The 26,224-nt window shown below is 40.8% G+C and overlaps 1 protein-coding gene across 3 annotated transcripts in view; it reads right to left on the bottom strand.

Moving 5' to 3' along the window:
- Positions 1-250: 250 nt before the first annotated feature.
- ptpn11b (protein tyrosine phosphatase non-receptor type 11b) overlaps positions 251-26,224 on the bottom strand; it is a 101,115-nt gene continuing 75,141 nt past the window's right edge. For 2 of the 3 annotated variants that reach the window (XM_052039308.1, XM_052039311.1), the window contains exons 9-16: positions 25,721-25,864; positions 21,566-21,697; positions 19,211-19,365; positions 17,363-17,430; positions 9,935-10,086; positions 9,247-9,344; positions 8,369-8,470; positions 251-3,694 (exon numbers count right to left, since the gene is read on the bottom strand). In XM_052039308.1, the coding sequence (XP_051895268.1) occupies positions 8,389-8,470; positions 9,247-9,344; positions 9,935-10,086; positions 17,363-17,430; positions 19,211-19,365; positions 21,566-21,697; positions 25,721-25,864 (831 nt within the window). In that variant the 3' untranslated portion in view covers positions 251-3,694; positions 8,369-8,388. Of the gene's footprint in view, positions 3,695-3,820; positions 7,167-8,368; positions 8,471-9,246; positions 9,345-9,934; positions 10,087-17,362; positions 17,431-19,210; positions 19,366-21,565; positions 21,698-25,720; positions 25,865-26,224 lie in introns of those variants that run through there. The other variant, XM_052039310.1, reaches the window with a different exon arrangement.

The following is a 26,224-nucleotide window of genomic DNA, read 5'->3' as shown; positions in this document are numbered from 1 at the left end:
ACCCAACAGGGATTGGTATCCTCAGTGCGGAGAGGTCCGTCCTTTCAAAGTTGTTTTGAGTTTAGAGCCACACGCAAACCTTTAGTGGTAATTTATAAAAGTAAGACTGAACTATTGGCTCGGGTTCTGCATCCAGAGCTGCTCAGTTCTTTCAGAAGTTACAAGACAGAGAAAGGAAGATCATCTTACGTGAGTGGCCTGATGTATAAAATCACATCTCCCCCTCCTTGGGAATAACCAATGTACAGAGTTGGTGAAAAAAGAGAAATGTTTATTCTGCAGTTCAATGGACCCTAAACCGCAAGCAGAACACATATGTAAAAATAAAACCAATAGTACTATAGACAGAGGAATGGACAGGTTATCCTGACCACTATATTGATCACAGTATTACGAGAGCATCAGCTGAGGAAATGAGAGTTACGAAAAGTATTAGTATAACTGATACAAAAACGCAGGCTTTCAGTCAAACTTCATCTTTCAAACACATATTGTTTCGGCAGGATTACTAAAGTTTAAAGAGGAAAGATACAGGGTTTACAGTAACTTGGTCTATAGCATGTTACTGAGATTTTATTTGCTACTGAGAAATTTTAATGTCTCTCTTTGAAAGAGGTTGAAAATCTTTACCCAATCACCAGAAGTTCTGCTCATGTGACACAATAATTTCTGAAGATTCTTTCTGCTTTCATAATAGTCTCCATTATAATTAAAAATCATGTACAAAATACAGTTTACTTCAAATAACAAACCTGTAGTTGCATGTGGTTAACACCTGGACTGACTGGACACATGCAACAATCAGCTGCAAACAGTGAGGAACAAATTATCAGATCAATCCACTGATAACATAGCTCTTTGCTTTTTCACTACTTTTCCAAGCACACTGTATTTCAGTTAACTACTTTTATAAATTCTGACATGGAGAAAAAAGCTCAAAATGATTGAGTTACGGTTTTGGGATATTCTGCAACATGCCACATTTTTAATTTACTTTTTGAGACGATTGTAACGAAACAAAAATAAAACAGTACAGCATAGGAACCGGCCTATCGACCCATGGTGTCTGTGCCAATCATGATGCTAATTAAGCTGCACGTGATCCATATCCCTCCATTCCCTGCATGTTCACGTGCCTGTCTAAATGCCTCTTAAACATTGCTATTGTATCTGCTTCCATCACCATCTCTGGCAGCGCATTCTAGGTACCTACCACTCTGTGTAAAAAAAATTGCCTCGTCAATCTCCTTTAAACTTTTTCCTTCTCACCTTAAAGCTCTGCCCTCTAGTATTTAACATTTCCACCCTGGGAAAAAGACTCTTATCTACCCTATCCCAACACTGCAAACATTTCAAACAATTTTAGTTAACTCACCACTGTTACTAGATAATCTTTTGTTAAATAGTCATTATTCAGCACTGAACGCAGAACGTCATGATCAACAGACTCTTAAATTTGTAGAAAATATACATGAGCAAACCCTCATTAATTTGGCTATAGTGGTTGCATAAACTAATTTTAATCACAGGAAGTGCTGTTCCTGCAAAATACTAAATGTACCTGAAATGTGCACAATTACACTTGGGCAAATCCCAGCAGAATAAAAGTCAAAGCTTCTGCAGTTTTGATTTAACAAAATTACTGCAATAATTTGATTGCCATGCAAATACTATACAAATAACTTTTAAAATCAAAGATCCTTCAACTGGAAAGGAGAGAAATTGTTAGTATTAAGTTGCAGTGAGAGTGGGGAAGGAACGGATAGGACAAAGGGCATATCTCTGATACGGTGAGGCCAGGATTGCCACAAGGATAAGCTCTAAATAAGATCTTTTGGTCAATGGGTTCGTGAGGGCAGTTAGGGAGAGAGTACACAGTCCTTTGTTTATAAAGGCTGTGAAATGAGGGCAGAGATTGAGAATGCAGATAAACAAATGCAAAAGTTGCCAAACGCAGGGCTGCAGGATGTTGTCTATGCTTCACTCTCTCACTGCCCACACCATGACTTTTATGAACAAAAGACCGTGTTCTCTCTCCCTAACTGCCCCCTTCACCCACCAATCAGATTGCTTCTTTACAACTTATTCCTAGGGTAATCCTGGCCTCACCCTAACAGCGATATACCTTTGTCACATCCACCCTCCCCACAACTTAGTACAAATTTATTTTCTCTCCTTCCCAGTTCTGTCAAAGGGTTTCTGACATGAAACATTAACCATGTTTCTCTTTCCACAGATGCTGAGTGTTTGCAGCATTTTCTGTTTTCATGATTTAAATAGGAGCTACCTGAGAAGTTGTCAATCTTCTGGGAACCTGTTTCAGCTTGGTCTCCGTTAAGTAATGTTCTGATCTGGTTTTTAACAGCAGGACCCAGATGTTTGCTTTGGTTGTGACCACCATTCCCATCCCCAAGCTCGTGAGTCCAAATCTCCACACCCCACCGATTTGCTGAGCCAACACAGTGCGACCTTTCCCCACCCACCAAATGCCTGATCCAGGTTAATCCTGAGCAAAGAAAAAACTGCTGGAGGAACTCAGTAAGTTCAACAGCATCCGTGGGGGTGGGGGGACGGGGGGGCGTTTTGTCAATGTTTTGGGTTGAGGCTCTCCATCAGGATCCTGAGAATTCCTTACCCCCCTGCAGATGTGCTCGACCCACTGAGTTCTTCCAGCAGTTTAATGTTGCTCCAGATTCCAGCATCTGCAGTCTCTGCGTCTCCAAATTAATCCTGTCCTTACTGCCACACCATCCAATGCCCTACAATAAACTGACCGAGCACTGATCACCTCTCCCTGAGGCCACCCGACACCCCATAAACACCCCAGCCAACCCCCCCTGCTACCCTGACCCCTTTACTGATCCTGGTTCTCTGCTTACTGACTGGCACCGAACTATCTTCCTACTAATTTGCCCATTTCCCCTTCTGACCACTGACCCCTACCTCTATCTTTGGGACTTGCTCTGCAACACACCACATCCGGCCCCAGTCCTGTACCTACCTGGTTTCCTCTGTATGCTCTGCTGTGAAGGAAAGCCATTTCACTGTGCAAGGTCTATCCTGTTGTACACAAAATGTTCACTGGCCCACAGCAAATGCCTTTCAGTTTCTCAGCTAATGGCTTTGAATTCCTCCACTGCATGTCAAAGTTGCAGTGCCACTTTATTCCTGCTTGAGGTACTGTTGCTAAGTTTACAGAATCCACTACTAACACGGTTGCTGCAGTCTGCAGTGTACCACCAGAACACCTCAAGCAGCACTGCAGCTGTTTGTAACATTCATATTAAAATACATTTGCAAAATTTTAATAATTTATCATTTTTATAAAAACAGGGAGAATATAACACGAAAAAATGAGCTTATATTTTTCTAAGTCAAACATTTCTCTTTTTTTCCCCTGAAGGCATTGCATGGATAATCATTAGATTTTTAAACAGAGGAAAATTAAACTCATCCATTTATCAGTTCCAAAGAGAGGCACTTAAAAGTACATTTCTACATATGCGCTGACAAAAAGCAGGATAGTTAAAAAAAAATACTTTGCTGACTTAATAAATTAAACAGTTTCTAGAAGGCAGTTTTCTTCAGGCATTTGGTTCATAGAAGTGCACAGCACATGGATCCAGAGACAAGCAAGGGCAGAACAATTTTCAATGCAGATGCAGGCTGAAGCTTTATGTAAACAGGAGTAATTCTGAAGAAAACAAAAAAAAAGACATGAAGTGATGATGGCACCTTGTTATTGCTGAGGTTTGGATGAAACTAAAATGTGAAAAAAAATTCAAACAATGAATCTGATGGCAAAAAGTTCTGCAAATTTTTTATCAGGTGACTAAATATTTTATCGTCAATAGGATATACATCACATCTGATATGACTAATTACAAAATTGCTCTGCAAATACACAAATAGTTTAGAGTTCATTTATACTATCAAAGAAAAGTATATGGCATCAATAACTTGCATTTCTAAACTGGTCATGGTGACAGTGCTTAACAAAAAGAATAAAGGAGATTCCAAATATTATAAAAAAGCAAGATTACGGTAGGGGATAAGGCCAGGGAAACCACAACATTGATCTGCACTAGCTGTTGATTTGCTTTCAATTTCGTGTTTGAAATGGAGAGCACACATTTTTAGCATGAGTTGTATTAGCCAACAAATTGAGTCATCTGTCATAAATGTATGGATAGTTGATGACATCAAACTTTGCACAATGTTGATTTGACATTAGCCCTGCCAAACCGTGTTGCAATGATCCAGATCTGACCCTGTGCAAATGATTCACAGGAAACTTGCTGATTACAAGCAGGAAAAACAAAATCTTGCAATACTGCGCAGAATGGGTTGCATCCCCTACTCTTTTGTGACCTTGTGGGCTGAGCCCTTGCCGCAAGTAGCTGGTGGTGGAGCAGAAGATGGTGGACCAGAGACAAGCAAGGGCAGAGAAAAAGAGGAAGCAATGTCAGGACCTCTTTCTTACTATGCTGTCAGGACCAGACTGTTAGCATGATGCTTTAGTGAGGAGAAACCCCTCAGAAAACAAGGCAGCCCATACTCTCCTGCGAAAAGACCTGGGTAACATTCAAATGTTGGCAGAAGAAATGGCAAACTGACATTTACACTATATAACTGTGGTTGTATCCAACAAAGGAGAACCTAACCATTAACAAAAACAGAAAATGCGGGAAACCCTCAGAAGGGATGTGATTGTACTGGAAAGAATGCAGGGGATATTCACCAGGATGTTGTCCAGATTGGAGGACTTCAGTTATGGGGAGAGATGGGAGAAATGGGGCTAGTTTTCCCTGGAGTGAAGGAGGCTGAGGGGTGATCTGACAGAGGTTTATAAGATTATGAGAGGCGTAGATAGTCAAAATCTTTTTCTTCATGGTAGGGGTATCAAAAACAAGAGGACTTAAGTCTAAAGTGAGAGGAGTTGTAAAAGGGATCAGAGGGGTAAGTTTATTTTAAACACAGAATGGTTGATATCTGCCAGAGGAGGAGGTAGAATCAGATACAATTATGATCCTTAAGAGGCAGCTAGACGGTCGCTTGAATAGGCAAGGCATAGAAGATTAGGATCTTAATGCGGGCAAATGGGATTACTGTAGATGGCCAAAAAGGCCAGCAATGGACGCAGTGGGCCGAAGGGCCTGTTTCTGTGGTGTACGACTCTGTGATAACAACATCAGGTAGCATTTATGGAAAGAGAAACAGAATTAACATTTCAGGTCAAGGATATCTTGTCAGAAATGGGAAAGATAGAAAACAGTTTTAAGTTGCAGAGTAGATGGGGAGGCGGGGATGGAAAGGACAAAGGGAACATTTGTCTTGGGTTGAGGCGGAGGCGGTGGGTTGGATGAGTCGTTAACAGAACAGTTAGAGGGTGACAGGTAAGGGTTGTGTGTTAAATAGCAGGTCAGGTGTGCTAGTAGACTAGGGGCTAAACAAAACTAGATGAGCTGACATCAAGGATGACACAGCAAAATCGGCCAGTTCTGTTATAAACAGAGAGAGTTAGTTAATGGAGATTGGAGAAATTGATATGGAGTCTAGAAGGTTACAACACACTCAGACTTAAGATGAGGTGCTGTTCCTCATACTTGTTTTGAGCCAAGAAGTGACAAGCAACAGGACTTCCCTGGCAGACTGAACACAGATGCTTTGCAAAGCAGTCACCCAATCTGTCTTCGGTTTCTCCAATGTAGAGTGGACCTCATTGTGAATACTGAGTGTAGTACACTAGACTGTCAGAGGCGCAAGTGAATCACAGAGTCTAAATATACCCTCCTGACTAACTTCGCCGAATGCCCCACCACCAGCATCCTCAAACTCACCATTCAACAAAAACTTGGCTTTTGATTCTTCACGTTGAGTTCCAGAATTATTTCCTACCATTACCAAATTAATGCTTTTTTTTGAGAGGTTCCTGGCCTTATCCATCTCATGACATATGAATGTACTGTACTAAATGTTATGAATGTTATAAAATAAAGATTTAAGGATAAGTCTTATCCACCAATGAAACTAGTGCCCTCTTAACAATCAGGGTGCCTGCTCTCAGCCACATATTTGGCTGTGGCATTCTGCAAGTTTCAAGGATCCATGGAATGAAGTCTGCCACAAAGGCTCTTCCTTCAAATCCAAGCTGGGTTCAATCAGTGTTATAACCAGCTTGGCTTGGAACTAGCCACTTTTCGGGCCCTGTGACAATGTTGTGACTTGCACTGGTTGGTTGTTGAAGTAATGACATTTCAGATGAACTTTGTGTTGAGATCACATCCGGTCAAATGGACCCAGATTAATCAGCACTTACATCCCTGTGTCTAGTTCACAGCATATTCCAAGTTAGTCCCCAGAGGTATATGATGTTCATTCAGGAGGTGAGGTAGCATAATTTGCTGATAGCCTTTAGAACAGCATGAGGAAAGTGAACAGAGGATCTGCCACTATTATGGGATAGATGAAATGGGGCTGAAGCAAGCCAGAGAAAATAAAAACATGGAATAAAGAAGTGGCCTGGTCAACAATTTACACCTGAGAGCTAATGAAGTTGCAAGGACAAGGTGAAGACTACATGTAAAATGGATAGTTTATGCAAAGAGTGAGAGGAAAGCAGGGAATTAAGAGGCAGAGTTGAATGTGTGGGTTGAAATCTGCGAAAACAAAAGAGATTCAGAGTCATGACTGATTGAGCTCCAAAGAAGAAAGTTATTTTTTTCTGAGAACCTGAATGTGGTTGGGGGCAATGATTTTCTTAAAAATAAGCTGAAGGAAATAGCAGAGGTAGTAAAAGTGGAATCCATCAGTGAAAAGTTGGTGAACAAAAAACATAGGGTGAGATCAGATCTGGATACATCTACTTTCCATTCAACAATACAGAGAGACATGGAATGAGTGACCAGGCATTGGTAAGGGGGATAAAAGCCGTCATCAGTAAAATGGACTTGGAGGCAAATCCAGCATAGATTTGGAAAGAATGAAGTGGGTAGAAGGCAGACATTCTTCACAGTAGTGTAGAGGAGCCAACAGTTTTAATCCCAATGGATTGGATTGTGAAAAGAGGCTGAAGAAGCACCAAAATGGAGACACAAGAGACTGCAGATGCCAGAATCTGGAGCAACACAAAAAGCACTGGAGGAACTCAGCAGGTCAGGCAGCATCTAGGGAGGAAAATCGACAGTCAGACCTTCAGAGATTTTTCACAGTGATCAACAGAAGTATATTCCAGTTAAAAGCAAGGATGGGAAGGGTGGGGAGAGCGAGCGAGGGAAGCAGTAGAGGCTACTTCATTAAATATATTTAAGACACCGTTAGATAGATGTTTGCATAGTAGGGGAATTAAGGGTTATGGGGAAAAGGCAGGTAGGTGGATCTGAGTCCATGGCCAGATCAGCCATGATCTTATTCCATGGCGGAGCAGGCTCGACGGGCCAGATAGCCTACTCCTACTTCTTATGTTCTTATGACAGTCAACGTTTCAGGTCGAGACCCTTCATCTGGACTGGAAAGAAAGGGGGAGATAGTCAACATAAGAAGGTGGAGGAAATCTCTCCCTTTCAATTCTGTCCAGATGAAGGGTCTCGACCTGAAACGTTGACTCCACAGATGCTGCCTGACCTGCTAAGTTCCTCCAGTGCTTTTTGTGTTGCTAAGTAAGCACCAGCAGTGGGTGCAGGGAGAAATGAGAGAGGATGGGAAAAACAATGAAGGAATTGCCGCTCAGGGAGCAGGGTATACAGCTGGATGTCCAGAATGAAGGAAGTAAGGTTAGCAAGTTGTAAATATCACAGTGAGCATGATAGAAGGTGCTCAGGTCATGGTGTATGGAGGCCAGGGATTAATTCAGGAGGAATGGAATAGAGGTAATAGAAGAGTTCAACAGGAAAGTAGTGGAGGAAAGACAGATCCAAGTGTCTACAGTACAATGCAGAAGGGAACAGGCCAGTGAGGAAGACTGTAAGGGTGCAAAGCCATGAGAAGAGCTAGAGAGGAGATATCACAAGGGTAGGTAAGACAGAAAAAGCAGCAGAGCTGATATCTGATGGCACCCTATAAAACATGAATTGTGATAAGTAGCATTCTATATCAAGGTGGTTAACAACAGAGCCATGTAAAAAAAAATGCACATTGTAAGTAAAAGAAAAAAGGGGGAGAAACTTATTTTTGGTCACAAATTGTAAACGTGTGCAATAGTATTGGCCAACTATTGTACGTGGCTTCCAACATTCAATTTCACTGAAGGCAATAAAACTGACTGTCGGAGATGAGTAAGATCAGTGGCTGATATACTCATATGCGTGCAGCTAATTTCTTTCCCAACATTTCTAGGTAACTGCATTGATAACATAGATATCATACATACAGCCACTCCACTCGATGCTTTTATCTTTTTGTGTTGCTGCCTCCTGAAGCTTTGGAAGATTTGATGTTTAAATTTTCATAAAGACAGGATTCTTCTTTCAACCTTCAGAGGAGGAAGGAAACAATAAGAATGTCAGATTCTTTGCACAATGTTATTAATATAGAGTCATAGAGAGATACAGCAGGGAACCAGGACCTTCAGCCCATCGAGTCTGTGCTGTCAATCACCCAGTTACACACATCCTATGTTAATCACACTTTTTATTCTCCCCACATTCTCAACAACTACCACCAGATTCTACCAGTCATCTAAACACTAGTGGCAATTTACAGTGGCCAATTAACCGACCAACCTGCCTGTCTTTGGGATGTGGGAGGAAGCCAGAGCATGGAAGGAAACCCATGTGGTCACAGACAGAACGTGCAAACTCCACACAGACAACAACTGAGACCAGGAATGAACCCGGGTCTCTGGTACTGTGAGGCAGCATCTCTATTAGGGTCACCCATATATTTAATGCAATATATCTACCTCAACATAAAAGGACTGTGGGCTTATAAGATTTTTCTCTCTATATGTACTTGAATAGCTGCTGCAAATGTTTTCGTGGATATGGAGTCTCACAACTCAAAATTGATCATATCAGAGCATTAAACTACCAGGTTTGCTCGGAAGAAACCATGAGACACTAGTGAAGTAAAAGATGCAGCGTGTGAGCAGGGTGGTTTAGGAGGACATAATTTGTGCTTGAGATTCAATAATTTTTTGCAATGGTTTAGACAATTTTGGGCAAAATACAGTGCTGTATTCAGTGTAAGCCAATGGAAACTCTAAACCTCAGTGTATAAAAAGATTTGCCATATCGCAAGATTACTTACAATGAAGGATCTCGAGACGTGCCAGTGTGTCTTTTGGTCTTAACCTCCATAGGAAGATATCGGATATTTGAATACTCCCGGTCCTTAGTTTTGTTTCTCTAGAATAAGCAATATTCAGATACCTTAAACATCAGTACTGTAGCTATCTCTTTACATAGCACTCGGCAATTTTAATCTCCAATTTAGACCCAGATATCCCATTTTAGTTCAACATGTATTTAGATCTAGCTCTTGTTAAAGAGGCACTTAACAGATCAAACATAGTACAAGCATTGAATAAGCACAGTGTTCCTCAGATTATATCTCTTGACAGTTCCAGTTGCTTAGTTTACTACTGTTACAGTGTGCAGAAAAAGAGGAGACATTTATAGATTCAAGGTAGATAAAGTACCAGCTTTGAAAGCAAAATCTTGCTAATAACACAAATGAAATTTTAGGCAACAAATATGAAAGGACCTGAGGTGCCCACCAATCCATTCTTGCTTTACATAAGGTTCAATTTACAACAGGCATTGGTATAAATTTGCTTTAAACCTGATGGAAGAGCAGGCTTGCTCTAGGTTCTTCAAGAAAAAATGTTATTTTGTGAATGAGACACAAAGGATTTTCCAAATAACAGGAAAGGATTCTCCCTTTGTTGTTATTATTTGTTTTGGGATATTGAGTGGGTTATACATGAGATAATTACCTGTTCTTCCAGTAGTCTTCTCTGTACTGTTTCAATATACTGTTGCACAGCCATGTATATGAACTTATATTGAGCCTCAGTTTGTACCATTCCTGATCTTTGTTTTCGTACTATTTGAATAGTTTTTGGGATATCTATATCACAGTCCAAACCTATTGGGAGAAAAGTATGATTTTTCCATATTTTCATATTGATTAAAATAATGTTCTTATGAAGGTTTATAGTTACAACAACACATTTTAAAGATGAACACAATCCCTGCAGGATTATTACCTAGTATTACAAGTTTGTACATATTACACACTGAAATTAAAACTTGGTATCGCCAATCCAGATGGATTGTTTGTTATAACTTCAATGCAAGATCAGTGACACTGTCAGGGAAATAGACTAAACAGTTAAGAATAGGCAATTTCCTTCACTGTTTTTCTGTTTGGTGGCATTATTAAAGCCTTCTTGTCAATATTCTTAAGAGCCTCAGAAGATGCTAAAGGGGATCGACAAATGAATCCAAGGCACTAGAAATTGAATTGTGTAGCACAATTAGGTTAAGTTTCAACGTTTTTATGCAAAAATCATGGAATCTTGGTCATTCTGGGAGTCGCAGAGTTTGTGAGATTTGTCCCAGCAATTCAAACGTTTGATATATGGATATGCATACAATGATGTCATCTGTCGTGCAATGCTCATTAGGATCTTTTTGCTTTCGAAACATTACTGGTTAGCACAGAAAACCATTTTACCACAATGCTTTGTTCACTGTAGCTGTATTATTTAAGAGGCTATTCAGTCACTTGAGACTTCTTCAATTTGTTGCACCGGACTTTGAATGTGTCAGAGTAATACAGCACGGAAACAGGCCCTTCGGCCCAACTCGTCCATGCCAACCATGGTGCCCAACAAGCTAGTCCCATTTGCCCGCATTTGGCCCATATTCCTCTAAACCCCTCCTATCCATGTACTTGTCCAAACGTCTTTTAAATGTTGTTATTGTACCTGCCTCAACCACTTCCTCTGGCAGCTCATTCTATATCCGCACCACCCTCTGCGTGAAGAAGCTGCCCCTCAGGTCCCTTTAAAAATCTTTCACCTCTCACCTTAAACCTATGCCCCTCTAGTTTTTGGTTCCCTCTCCCTGGGGGAAAAAAACTATGTGCCTTCACCCTATCTATGCCCCTCATGATTTTATACACCTCTGTAAGGTCACCCCTCAGTCTCCTACATTCCAAGAAATTAAGTCCGAGCCTGCCTAACCTCTCCTGGGAACTTGCTGTGTTAGTGACTTTGGGTGAAGTACATTACTATTTCTCATTATTGCTTCTTTGTGCTTCTGCTGGATGCCCAGTACAAGTTGGAACTATGCAACAGTCATTGGAGGAGGGGCAGACCTGCCAGGAGACCCTGGGTGGCGAATGGAAGGAGGGGTAACATCAATAGATGCTGTCCTCCAAGAACATTCAGGTGCCATGCCCTTATATCCAGCTCTTTGAGATTTGTGTTTTCTAAGTCAGATGTGGCAGAGATCTGAAAATCTCAAAACTGCAGATGCCGGAAAGAAAAGTAAACAAAAATGCTGGAAATTTTCAACAGGTCAGGCAGCATCTGTGGAAAGAGAAACAGTTAACGTTTCGAGTCTGGGACCCTTCATCAGAACTAGGAAGGAGAGAAAGCAAATTAGTTTTAAGTAGCAGAGAAGGTGGGAAGGGATGCACAGGACAAAGGGAATACCTCTGATAGAGCGAGGTCAGATGAGTCAACGTGGCAGTCAAGCTGCAGTTAAGATCAGATGATGTGTCGCTGTCTGTGTAATGTGTTGCTGATATGACAGAGATCTGTTTCCTTCTGCAGGCAGCGCTCCAGCCATGCACTGGACCGCTCTGTCCGTAGAACTCAAACTCACTGTCAGCCTGTACTTCACAGGGATGGTGGGCAACCTCTGTCAAGTATCTCAGTCTGTGGCACAAAGTGTGCAGCAGTAGGAACGTTGCTGATGCTCTTTACCCAAGGATGCAGAACTCTCTCCTTTTCCTCGAGTTGTTATGAGGAGCACCAAGAAGACATTCAGATACAGCGATAAGTATCCATTGTTATGCAGAAAGGGGGCATGTGAAAGGTTCTTTAAATACTTGGAACCCTTCTGAAGTCATGACACCCTCAGCTCCATCAGGAGTGATGGCCCGTGTCATTCCAGTGTTCCAGAGCAGATCCTTTCCTCCTGTCTGGTGAGCCTTTGGGACTAGCAGGGTTTCCCTCTGGTGCCATGTTATACTGCAGGGAAAAGGGGATAGCTAATATCAAAGTGCTGCAAGGACATAACTATAAAAAAATAATTGAGTAACCGCATGTGTTTATCGCGTGTGTACATGCAAGATATTACAATTCTGACAACAAGCTCAGTGAGCTCATAGAATGTCTTCCTACTGTGTTCCCAGCTGTGGGGGAAATCACTTCTGTCAGTGGTTTTTGCTGCTATTTCCTGCACAATTTGGAGTTGGGACTTGAGGGGGAATTCCCTGGGACCAGCGGTACAGAGCATGTGCTTCCTCCTCTCTACTTTGACCGGAAAGATATGAAGGCCTACGTCAGTTAAGGTAGCACACTTCCCTCTCCTGCCCTGCCGCCTTTGCAGAGGTTTTGACAGATACCAACACATTTACTTCCAGCAGTGCTGTGACTTTGCAGATCGCTGCATATCAAGCTGAAACTCTGCAACCGAGTGGCACATAAATGAATAGGCAGATGCATGATACTGAGTTACTATTCATTGTGAACTGTGCATTACCATAGGAAACAACACATTATTCCTACTTAGACCCATCAAACTTTGAGGCAAATGTGTTTTGAAAGAAAAACAGAAAAGGGTGGAAATAGTCAGCAGGTCAGGCAGGATCTGTGGAGAGAAAAATGTTTCAGGTCAATGCCCTTTCAGCAAAACTAGGAACATGCTCACATGGCCTTTGAAGTCTGCTCTACCGTTCAGTACAATAGTGGCTGATCTGATTGCAATCTCAACTCCGCATTCTTGTCCACTCATGGCAACCTTACACCCCACTGCTTATCAAGAATCTATTTACCATTGCCTTACAACATATTCAGAGTTACTGCTTCCACCATTCTTTGAGGAAGTTCCAGAGTTATGGAGTTGTACAGCACAAAATCAGGCCTTTCAGCCAACCGTGTCACTGTTGCCCATTGTACCTATCTACTCTAATCTCATTTACCCGTGTCAGGTCCACGGCCTTCTACGCCATGACGATTTAAGTACTTGTCCACTTGCTTCTTCAATGTTGTGAGAGTATCTGCCTCCACCACCTCCTCAGGCAGTGCTCTCCGGACTCCAATCACCCTTTGCGTGAAAGAATTTCCCTACTGATCCCATCTAAACCTCCTGTGTCTCACTTTTAACCTTTTCCTTCTTGTCTTTGACACCCCGACCTGGGGAAAAATGATTTTTGCGATCTATCCTGTATATCACCCTCATAATTTTGTATACTTCTCTCAGGTCACCACTCAGCCTCTCGTGCTCCAGGGAAAACAAATCCAGCTTATGCAGTCCCTCGTTACTGTTGTCATGCTCCAACCCAGGCAACATCTCAGCGAATCTCCTCTGCACCCCCTCCAGTGCAATCACATCCTTCCTATAGCGTGGCGACCAGAACTGCACACAATAATCCACGTGTGGCCTAACCAATATTGTATAAAACTGTTACATGATCTCTTATATTCTTAGATCCCAGACTCATAACCCTTAGAGAGCTAAAGAAATCACCTTATCTTTAAGTACCTATTTAAGACAATGCAAAAACAGAAAATGCTGGAAATACTCAGCAAGTTAGGTCACAACTATGGGAAGAAAAACAATGTTACTGTTTCAGCCCTAAGACCCTTTGTCATTATTATTTCCAGCACTTGCTGCTTTTATTTTAGATTTTGGGCATCTGCAGTTTTAATTTTTGTTTAGAGAATGTTTCCTTTTTATTTTTTCTGTCAAAATGGACAATTTCAGATTGTCCCACATTGTACTCCCTTTGCCAGTTCTCAGGTTACTCACTGAAACCCTCTCTGTCCCTTAGTAGCCTCCTTGTGTTTTCTTCACAACGTCCACTCTTATCTATCTTTATGTTATCAGTAAAATAAGCAACCATCCTTTAGGTGCCTTCCTTCAAGTTAATTACATAAAATGTAAAAGGTTGAAGTGCCAGCTTGTGGCACGCCACTCATTACATTTTGTTAACCAGAAAGGACCTATTGATGCCGACTCTGTTTCACTTCAGTCAATCATCATCCATCTCAAAGTATTATGTCCTACACTCTGATCTTTCATTTTCCACAATAACCTTTGATGCCACATCTAATGTTTTTTACAAATCTATGTAGAGAACATTCACCAGCTCTCTTTTATCCATCGCATACATTACTTCTTCAAAGAACAATAAATTAGTCAAACATGATTTCCTTTGATGAAACCATACTTCATAAGAAAATTGGAATACGAGGTGGTCATACTGGCCCTTGAGCCTGCTCTGCCATTCAATATCATGGCTGATCTGATCTTTCCTGCCCGATCCCCATAACTGACCATTCCACCCCCAAAACTCTGTCTCAGTTCGGAATATATTCAATGACTCCCTTCACTACTTTCTAGGGCAGAGAATTCCAAAGATTAGAAAGAAATTCTTTCTCCAATCCATCTTAGAGGGTGAACCCTTATCCTGAAACTATGTCCCCCCCCCATTTCTAGATTTTTGCCTCAAAAGGAAACATCCCTCCACCTCTACCCAGTCAATCCCCCAAACTTAAATGTTTCAATAAGCTTACATTTCATTCCTCTAAACACAAATGTGCATAGGTCCAGCTTGTTCAATTGTTCCTCATAAATCAACCCCTTCATCCCAATGAACCTCCTCTGGGCTGCAGTAGAATTTCGTATTTTGCTGTTCACACAAAAAAAAACTTTCAGTAATGCAAAATGTGCTGTGATGACACATTGGCATTGGTTCCCAAACCCAAACCAAAGAAATATCTTTGGAATTTCCTTAACTAGAGGGCTGCGGGTGCTCACTCATTGGGTATACTTAAGGTTGAGATGGATGGATGTTTGGGAAGGATAGAGAGACCAGGCAGGTAGGGGCTGATGTGGAGGACCTGTTGAATAGGGAACAGTCTCAAAGGTACACATGGCCTACCCCAGCTCCAATTTCTTTTCTTATGTCAAATATAATGATGCCTTAAGTTCTTGCTCCATTAACTCAATACCATATCATAACTAATATGTGTACAGTCTGTTTGCCTTTCTCTTATTTTCAGTTGAAGTTGACCTCATGGTAGTTCTATCTCTTGCTTTTGCTCTTTGTTTGCATGCTTTTAGTCACTGGTAAAAAGTCCTTAAAAGAAAATATGAAATATTTTTAATTTCTCAAAGTCTATCTTCCCTTGTCCTGTGCTATCGGGCTCCTTTCATCCTCTATAATTCTTATGACTTGCTTTTATTTAAATTCAACTTTATTTTGCATGTTCTTTTACAACACCTCTTTTTGTTTTAAGTCCACCATCTGTTATCTCAGGCAGAATTACTTTCATTAACAGATGAAAGAAAAGAATAAAAACATTAAACAAAGGGGAAAACCTAGAAAATGTGTATGAAAAGTGAGAGAAGTTAAAGGCAAGACAAATGTGAAAAAACATATTCATGTAACAACAGTAAGGAAACATTAGTAATAAAACTAAATCATCCTTGAACAACAATCTAGCTTAGTGCAATGAAATTGGTCATAAAATCCGTATGTTCAGTTGCAAGATATTCCCATTTCAGCTAAATCATTGTCGGCAGCTGGGTAGTAGTGGGAGGGATTAGCAATGAAACAAAGTTAGCCTTGGGTCAGGTATAGAGTCACAGTGATAGAAACCGAGGAGCTAAATACTTGCCTTTACACAGAAATGGAGGGTGGGAAAATTGGGTAAGAACTAATCTCTCCTACAGGGATTCTAAACATAACTGAGGCTATTCTATTATATTGTACTGCAATTTCTCCTCCTAACAATTTTTGGTGTATGCAAATTGAAAATCTGTGCTTCCTTAGATTAGTATGTACCAGAGCCAATTAGATGAGATACATTCCAGATTTTTGTGAGCGTGCTGTCTAAGGCAGCAGTCCAATTTCAAGAAAAATTATCCACCTGGAGTCCTCTAGTGTTTGGACCTATTGAATAGCACAGAAACTCCTCTGCCAGTTTATAGACATATACAGTAAGTACCAGAACTAAGTACCAAAGAACTAACAGTCTCATATTCTTATATTTTGTTTCATATTTTTATATTTCCTTACAACATAGGAGGTGGTGATTCGGCCAATTGAGTCTATGCTAGCTCTGAAAACACGTCCATCAGTCCCTTTCCCCCATTATCTCCCTTCCTATTTGCTCTCACATGCCCATCAATTTCCCCCGATTCTCCTGCCATCCACTTACACACTAGGGGCAATTTACAGTGCCCCAATACATTACACTATTTCTTTATTCTATTACAGCGCCAGTGACCCAGATTCAATTCCGCCACTGTCTTTAAAGAGCTTGTATGTTCTCCCTATGACTGTGTGGGTTTCCTCCGGGTGCTCCGGTCTCCTCCCACATTCCAAAAAAGATGTACGGGGTCGGAAGTTTGGGTATGCTATGTTGGTGCTGGAAGCATGGTGACACTTGTGGGCTGCCCCCAGCACATTCTCAGACTGTGTTGGTTGTTAATGCAACAACGATGCATTTCACTGTGTGTTTCGATGTACATTGACAAATGAATAAAAATAAACAAATAACATGATGTGGCTTGCTAATCCAGAGCTGACACACTGGGCTTGTGACAAACTGGAGTGTAGTCAGCATGTGCCCATAATATTTTTCTGAGGTTATGAAGAGCAATCTTGTATAAAACTAAAAGGTGATAAAGATTTTTGATTTTTTTTTGAGTTTCCTTCATCAGTCCCTTTGAGGATCATCAGTTCAGACATTCAGTGCTACTACATATGGCAAGAATAAGTAGGGTACATGGGGTCCCATATATGTCTTGAAATTGCAATGGATTTTATATGCGGATTGGAGAATTCCAATTGTCTGTGAATCAAATTGGAGCACAAGACACCCACCTAAAGATGGAACCAACTGGAGTACCGGCAGAAACAGGACTTAAGTGACTTAGTGCTATGTTAAGGCTACAAGATACAGTATAATAGGCAGCTGAGATAAAAATAACAAGAAGAAAGGAAGGTTAACAGAGTAAAATTATTGGGGAAAGAGCCACAGTTTTCAAGCATTATACATGACTGTGTGAGAAAATGTGCATTTTCTTTAATACATCTTACACAGAATAAAATCTAACTGAAGAGTTACTCTCCTTATGGATCATATACATGTTTATCTACCTTTATTGTTTCTTACCTTGTCTACTGATGTCAGATATTAACATATCTATGACGATTATGGTTCCAGTTCTCCCAATTCCAGCACTGAAAAAGATAAAGAGCTGTTAATTAAATGTGTACATTGTGTGGAGAATTTCAGACTGATAGCTTTAGAGTGGAAATCAAATACAGAGAATATGAAAGTGGGGAACGCAGGTTGAATTTTTGGATTAGGAAACAAATTACAAGTCCACAAATTTCCAGAAATCTCTGAAGATACTTTGCAATTGCAAAGGCAGAAAGTAACCGTGTTCTGATGGGTTCCATCTCCGTCTGAAATGCAGCAAGTTTGAGACTGGAAAATCCATCTGAATCAGTGGAGGAGCTCAGAGTTCTGTAAGAAATTCTCCAGTAATAAATAACTTTTTTAGTTCTCACATATACTTACACTGCTGAGGCTCAGTCAAATTGTAAACTAAAACAAAAGAAGGTTTGTTTGGAAGTTTAGTCAGACTCTTGTTAATGAAAGCTACTTGAATTCCCAGAGTGGAATTCAATGATTTCCAGGTTGAATTCTGCCATTTCAGAGATTAATCCAGGCACTTCCAGCTGTGAATCTTTATTTTGATTTTGATGCATTTTCTATGTTGGAGAAATCAGTCCATGTGGTTCCAAAGCACACCTGTCACTGAGCACTTTCAGCACAGCTCATTTCTCTGGAGCACTGTGATTTTAAAGAGAGCCTTGCTGAGTAGTTCCCCTTTAATTTACTTAATCACTCGTTCCCCTTTGGACCACACCAGTAACCCCACCAGGTACCAATCACCATTCCTAAGCTCACAATGCTTGCCTGACCCCCTAACCCAGCAGGCCCTGCACTCTTGACCCCTAAGCTCCAAACCTACCAGTTACTGAAAGGCCTGGATAGAGTGGACATGGAGAGGATGTTTCCATTAGTAGGAGAGTCTAGGATCCAAGGGCGCAGCCCCACAATAAAGGGACGTCCCTTTAGAACTGAGGTGAGGAGGAATTTCTTCAGCCAGAGGGTGGTGAATCTGTGGAATTTGTTGCCAAAGAGGGCTGTGGAGGCCAAGTCATTGGGTGTATTTAAGGCACAGATCGATAGGTTCTTGATTGGTAAGTGGGTTAAGGGTTATGAGGAGAAGGCAGGACAATGGAGTTGAAAAAAAATCAGCTATGATTGAATGGCAGAACAGGCAGGATGGCCTGAATGGCCTAATTCTGCTCCTATATCTTATGGTCTTTCTCTCAAAGCCCAGACGCCTATGTGTCAATCTCTTGACCTGAACACCCCTCCATCCCCCGACTGGACCCTACTCACAGACCTCCATCCAACCTGGCGACTGGCCTTCCATCAGCTCCCGACTCAGCCACTTCCCTCTGCCCTCTGCCCCCCGCCCCCCACATTGACTGTACCCTGACTCAGTGATGCTCCCCAACTAACAACTCAGCAGCCAACCCCTCACTCCTGTCTGATTACCACTGATCAGCTCGCCTCCCCTTGCTTTGAATTAATTGTTCCATTTAAGGATGCTAATAGTAACCTTACACTAGACTAGCTACACCTCCTTCAGATTTGCACCCCACCTCCCGTTCCTTTATATGCTTTGATGAAGTGTGCAAAGGAAAAGCTTTTACAGTTCAGTGGCAGCTGATTCCTGGGGCCTCAAGTGCTACTGAATTCCAAGCAGCTTTCCAACATCCAGTTCACATAGTAATGATACAGTTCTTAGCTCCAGTTTTCAATAAATTACTGAACTCTCCATTATCCTTGAAACTCCTGCCGTCTGTGTTTTGAACTGGAACTATATTTGGTGGTCAGTTTACAGCGATCAAAAGATCAATTTGCAAATGATTCAAGTACCTGCAGTGCACTATAATAGGGCCAGTATCTGGAATACTTTGCTGCGCTCTGTTTACTTGGTCCAGGAAACTCAATACTCCTCCTGGTTCATTGGGAACCCCATGGTCAGGCCAGCTGAGGTACTGATAGTGCCATATATGCCGAGGCAGTCCACTCTGCGTGAAATAAAATCATAAAATGTTAGCACATTTTCAGTTTCCTGGTCAATACTGTAATCAAAATCCATCAATAGAAAATGCTATCTTCTCAGCTGCAGAGTAAAATATAGGTAACCAAAATATACAACTATAATGAAAATAACCATCTTGGTTCAATAATGTTAGTTTCTCACCCCTTTTTATTACCTTTCAATAAATAAGAAATACTGTGTGTGGTCAATCAATAATTTGTGTTAATATTTCTCCCTCACATAAAACAACATCATATGGGTTCAATTATTAAGCAGCAGCTTGTACTCAAGAACAATACTGACTTAATTAAATTATTATTGCATCAGAATGTGCTTGCCGCTGTGAGGATTTAAAAATCGACAGATTGGAAAACCAACACAAAATCATACTCCTTCAGGTCCTGTCAGTCTGTCAGGTACAAACAGGCAATATAGCTTTTGTCATATTTCAAGTTCAAACTCATGCTCTTCAGTGGTAAAAGAAAAACAAAATCACCTCTGGTCCAGGAAGTATACTTGGGAAGAGGGGCTAGAATCACTGTTGTCCAATAACATTAGTTTACTCTTTTAAAATGGTACTGCACCACCTTAGTTTGCCCTGAAGCTATTTTGCTTATTTATTAAATTGGGTAAAAATTCATTTGAATCATGGAATGTGTGATAATTAGTGAGCGTATGTCATATTCTGCTTCTGAAACTGGGTTCTGTTGGGGAGGGTCATTGTTTTTATACATGACTGAGGATGAATTTGCACTCCACTGAAACACTTTGAAACGTAGTCATATTATTGTCTGGAAAAACAAGGCAAACAATTTGCTTGCAACAAGAAATTGAATAAATGCCCCATACAGTGTCTCCAGGTGAAGCAGTGATTAACTTGCACTTCTTCTGTCCTGGTAAACTGTAGTCGGTGTTCACAATGTGGTCTCCTCTACACTGGAGAAACCAAACACAGATTGGATGAGCACTTTGTGGAGCACCTGTGTTCAGTTTGCAGTGACGATTGTGAGCTTCCTGTTGTTTGCCACTTTAATTCCTCATCCCACTCCCATTTTAACATGGTTTGCCACCTTCCATCCTGTTACAACGGGGCCCAACACCTGCTTGAGGAACACCAACTTATATTCTGGGCATGTTGCAGCCTCCTGGACTCAATATTGTATTCTACAACTTCAGTTAACTTGATTTCTCTGTCTGTATCAGTCATCCATCTATGCTATTGGCCCAGCATGCTTGTTTGTTTCCTTTGGGAGTGGAGTACAAGCCCAGCCTGACCTACCAGGCACGTTTTCCTGCTCTGCATTTCACAACTCCTACATTCATTTGTCCACGTTCTCTCTCTCTAACTGCAGCCATTCATTCATTGACCAGATAACTTTGTTTACAGCTTATCCCCATGGTCACTTCAGTTTTACCCCATCAGATACCCTTCTCCCCCACCTTTGCTGCTTCTTTTGTCCCCTTACCAGTTCTAACAAAGGGTCTTCAACCTGAAATGTTGGCTGTGTTTCTCTGCCCACAAACGCAGCCTGACCTGCTGAGCATTTCCAAGATTTTGTTTCCATTTTAGATTTCCAGCAGTTTTTTTTTGATTTTCACACTTTGTCAGAATTAGGTAAATGAGAAAATAAATTGGTTTTAAATTGCAGCACGTAAAGGGGAGTCTTTTGCCCTAGTAATCTCTCTCACACCCTCTTTGCAAATTAAAAACTAACATTTTCTCATTTATTCCAGTTCTGATGAAGGGTCTTCAACCTGAAACGTTTAACACCGTTTCTCTTTCCACAGATGCAGCCCGATCTGCTGAGTATTTCCATAATTTTCTTTGATTATTTTGTTTGCAACAAGATTCCACTAAGAGCATAACATCAGTGACTAGTTGATATGATTTTTGTGATATTAAGCTCAGTAGTTGGTCTGAACACTGAGAAAACCTGTTGCTTTTCCTTGACTGGCATTGTGGAATGGCACGCACCTGCCCAGAAAGACAAGCACCTTGGTTTACTGTCACATCTGAAATGAGAACCTCCAAAAATACAGCATTCATTCAATATTCCATTCAGTAATCTTAACTGGATTTGCAGTACCTAGAGCACTCCTGTAGAGCCACCTCAGTCTCAAGTTACTTGCTAGAAAAATTCAAGCTAATGTGCTGTGGATGAAATTCTAGTCAGGTGCATAGTTACCCGGTCTATTCGTGTGACCTCCAGGTCTCGAACAATATAATCTTGTGCCATGCGTTCTTCCAGATTCCGCACAGAAATCATGCCATACTCTTTTGACGTTTGTAAATCTGGCCAGTAGCGAACACATTTATTCTGTAAGAAACAGATAATGAAGAATAACAATGCAATTCTCAAATTCCAAGGATGAAATTCAATGGAAGTATTCATAATGTACGAGTCGATTTGAATAAAATAGTAGGAAAACCTCTCTTTCTAAGGGACTTTAGGGACATTGCTATGCATGCAAAATGCTTTAGCTTAGTGATGTGCCGTGTATTCATTTCTTCAAAGAACATGATTCCTTTAAAATTGTAGGGGGAATTTTGTGATGGAGGTACAGAAGTGACATACCTAGACATATGCAAAAAAATCTATTGTCAGGATTACATAGAAATAAAGACATGATGGTTTTATAGTTCTCTCATTAAAATAATCGGCCTGAGCTCCTGTTATGTATGTGTATTGGTCTTTGAGTTGAGAATGCAGTAGTATACCCAATACGGCAGCAAATTTAAACGGTTGCTCTTGTGCCCCATAGGGCCAGACATTCTTTACAGCTGTGTAAGCTTACAAAAACAAAATAAAATACATAGTTGAGGGTGGGATAGGGGAGTTTGCCAAACTCTCCGTCTACAGAGAAAGCCCTATCATGATAGAGAGAGATGAGATAGCTTTTGCCTTTATAACAGAAGGACACATCCTTCTCAGAAGTCTGCCATCCAGAAAGCTGGGAACACTTCACAGAGCAGGTGCCTTGAATTTGCAAAATGATAAACTCATTAGCCTGGAAAATAAAGTATCAGTGATCTTATATGTGTTGACATACATAGCAGACTAGCAAATGAGTGATGTTGCTTGAGGCAGCAATAAAAAAAATAAAAGTCTGAAGATAATATGACTTCCATCAAGATTGGTTATTTATATGATGCGAATAAAGACTTCAGGGAGGGTGGAAAATTTTATTATTACACATGATATAGGGGGGTACTTAGTGAGGGGAGTACTGTCAGTGGGTCGGATACTGTCTTTAGAGCCATAACTGGATGTCCTGAAGGCTATGCTGTTTGGACAGTGTCAGGGTTAATATATCCTTACATACAAGAATGATCCCAGGAATGCAAGGCTTAACATACGAGGAAGATTTGATGTCTCTGGGCCTGTACTCAATGGAATTTAGAAGGATGGGGCGGGGGGGGTGGGGTGGAATTTCATTGAAACCTATCAGACACTGAAAGGTCTGGATAGATTGATAGATTGTTTCCATTGGTAGGAGAGTCTAGGATCCGAGGGCACAGCCTCAGAATAAAGGGACATCCCTTTAGAAATGAGATGAGGAGGAATTTCTTCAGCCAGAGGATGATGAATCTGTGGAATTCATTGCCACAGAGGGCTGTGGAGGCCAAGTCATTGGGTGTATTGAAGGCAGTGATTGAAAGGTTCTCGATTGGTAAGGGGGTTAAGGGTTACGGGGAGAAGGCGGGACAATGGGGTTGAAAAAAAATCAGCCATGATTAAATGGTGGTACAGACTTGATGGGCCGAATGGCCCAATTATGCTCCTATATCTTATGGTCTAACAGAAAAAGAATTTGAGAATGAAGGGAGGATCCAGATGCCATGGTCCATACACAAGAACCAATGAAACTGGTAAAATTACTAGTTAGATATTAGTGTAGGAGCTTGAGGAGTTAGAGTCCAAGTTAATAAGCAGAGTTCAAAAATGATAATCCCTGAATTACTACCTGAGCTATGTGAAAATTATCATTAGACCACTCAGAGAGTTGAGTATATTGCTCAGAGAAAGAGGGATTTTGATTCATGGGGGCAGTGTAGGGATTGGAGTATGATTAGCAGTGCACAAGAGGAAGGGGCAGATCCCCAGAAACTTATCTCAGGTGGCTAGTCCTAAATGCATCCTGTAGTAGCATCAACACATTGTGTTCTGTCTTAAAAAATAATTCCATTGACTTCAATGGAACTTCATTGATATATTGCGCTGTTACCATTAAGAGAGTTTAACAGTAATACTGCAGAGCATGAAAATATCAAATCAGGAAAATTAAACTTTAAACTTAAAGGTGCTTTTACTGAATATAACCAGATAAATGACAAGCAGACACGAATGAGATTCATCTAACAGGTATTACAAAGGCATGGCTGCATAGTGGCCAAGACTGGAAACTAAATTTACTGGGGTAGTGTGGTCTATGCCATGTGTGTTTAGAAGATTAAAAAAGAACACAGGTGAAAGTTGAAACTCTATGAAGTTTAGAAAAACAGAGTAGACTGTTAACTTATCGAAACATTCTGTAGCAAACTGAATAGGAAGGCCTGTCCTTAATGATCTTCACTTTCTTAATGAAGCTCTGCAAAGTGGGTCTCTTGACATGAAAATGTAGCCCAGCCACAAAAAAGGCACAGGCAATTAAATCTCAGTGCAGTCTGGTGCCTGGGATTCCATTGTCCTGTAACTGGTCATACATTTGTTGGTTATTAGTGTATTCTTCATAACATCTTTGTATATTTCTCCAAAGGTATTTTAAGAAGTCAATGTTCCAGAGAAAACCAGACTTATTGAACATTAGAATATATTTAGCCTATACAGCAAAAGCTGAACAAGGAATACTTCCAGAAGTATCTCCTCAATTCTAATTTATTTATGAACTCTAAATTCAGAGCCTGTGGCATCAGCAGAATTTAAGTAAATGATTCATGTAATGGAAAGTATCTCTGAGAGAGAAATGGAAACTTCCTCTACACTTTAAGTCAACGACATCAGGTCATTAAGCTACAAATCTTGTTTGACAGCACTTCCGTGAAGTACCTTAGAGCAAACACAGGTGACGGAAAATGAAGTAAACTTTGGAATCTATGGAGTTCACTATGCAAGAGAGCCGTGGATGCTTAGTCACTGAATATATTCAGGAGAGAGTTTGACAGGTTGTCAGTAATGCAGAAAAATAGCATTGAAGTAAAAGATAAGCCATGATCTTACTGAATGGTGTAGAAGGAACAAGGGGCCAATGGCTATTTTTAGATCTATTATATTCTTTTTGTAAGAATACTTTGAAATAGGTAACACTTAAAAAATGTTAATAATAGGCTTTGCAAAGGGTTATTTGTTATAAGCAGAGGGGCAAGGGTGGCACAGGTTGACCTGCTGCCTCAAGCTCCAGCAACATAGGTTCAATCCCAACCTCTGGTTCTGGAGTTCACATTTTCTCTTGTGACAATGTGAGTTTCCTTTCGGTGCTCTGGTTTCGTCCCACCTCCCAAAGATGTGCTGGTGGGTTAATTGTCAACTGTAAAATTACCCCTGCTTTGGGCAGGTAGTAGAAAATCAGCAAGAGTTAATGGGCACATGAGAGAGGATGGACTGAAGTGAAATATGTGGGTGGATAGGATTGCTCTGAGAGCTGGCAAAGACTCGATGTGCCAAATGGCCTCTTTTTATATTGGGAGGAAATATGAAAACATGAAAGAGCAGTCCATATGGCCACCAATATGGCTAAATAGTGGAATATCTGGAAATATGGAATTGGTGTAGAATACCAAGTGTGCCATAAAGCTGGGCATGTTGCAGTCTCATACTAATCAGGTGGTCAACCACTTAACCTGCATGTTATAATAGTTAACACAGGAGGCCAATAGCAAGCCTTTTTCAAATGGTTTATTGATTATATGTTTAATGGATTCACAAGGACCTTAGTTCCTCTTTGGGTTCCTCCTGCTTTTTATTTTTTGCTGATGAAAGGGAGAGAAGAAATGTGCTGGCTCCAGTAGTTTTGGGAGAATTGTTCTAATGGAAGTGTGCATATGGCAGAGACAGGCAGCCAGCTGCTTAGTTCTGAAGGACATCAAAGCCAAGCCTAAACACATTCTCACTTGTGGCCTAAATATAACTACAAAAGGCTCCTGATAACTTATTTTCTTAACTTCAGAGTTAACCTTTTGTATTGCCTGTTGTTTAACCTTTTGGCTCTTTTGCTTATATAAATTCCAAACATTGTACAATTTTAACCCATCTTGTTTTAATTATATTTTCATAAACAATATAAAATGATTTTATGACACAAGTTATAATGAATATTTTACCCATGCAGAGGAAGTTACTCACCTTTCCTCTTTCTATTTCTTTGGTTGTCATGACAATGACGTGGGCATTTTCCTGATAAATCATTTTCCAAAAGTCATGGATGGTATTCTGAAGGCAGCCTTGTGTTGCAATGTAGTTTTTGCAGTCATCTCCATGTTTTCCATTCTTCAGATTTATGTGGAAAAAGAAAATCATTTGTTCAAATGCACAACCTTTCATTTTATTTTACTCAAGGTTTGGCCAAAGTTGAACACAAGGTTTGGAACTTGAGCACGTGCTTGTTCAGGCATCCTACGTGCTGTTCTACAAAAAAAGTCACTGCTTGTCGACAAGAGCCAACTGCTGACAACATGGCTTGTGGCTCAACTGTGCAACCCACATACTGAGCTGCAAACATTGAAGCCACATGAAAAGGTGACTGAGCAGACCACTACAATTCTGAACCGATGGAGTATTTCGTAGAGACAAAACCAAATTTGTGATTGTCTGTTGAATGGTGAATAAGGGCACTGACCTCACCACTGA

This window comes from Pristis pectinata, chromosome 26, assembly GCF_009764475.1.
Source record: "Pristis pectinata isolate sPriPec2 chromosome 26, sPriPec2.1.pri, whole genome shotgun sequence".
In the NCBI taxonomy this organism is placed as follows: domain Eukaryota; kingdom Metazoa; phylum Chordata; class Chondrichthyes; order Rhinopristiformes; family Pristidae; genus Pristis; species Pristis pectinata.
Note: the sequence above shows the minus strand (reverse complement) of the source record. Positions and strands in the feature narration are given on the sequence as shown.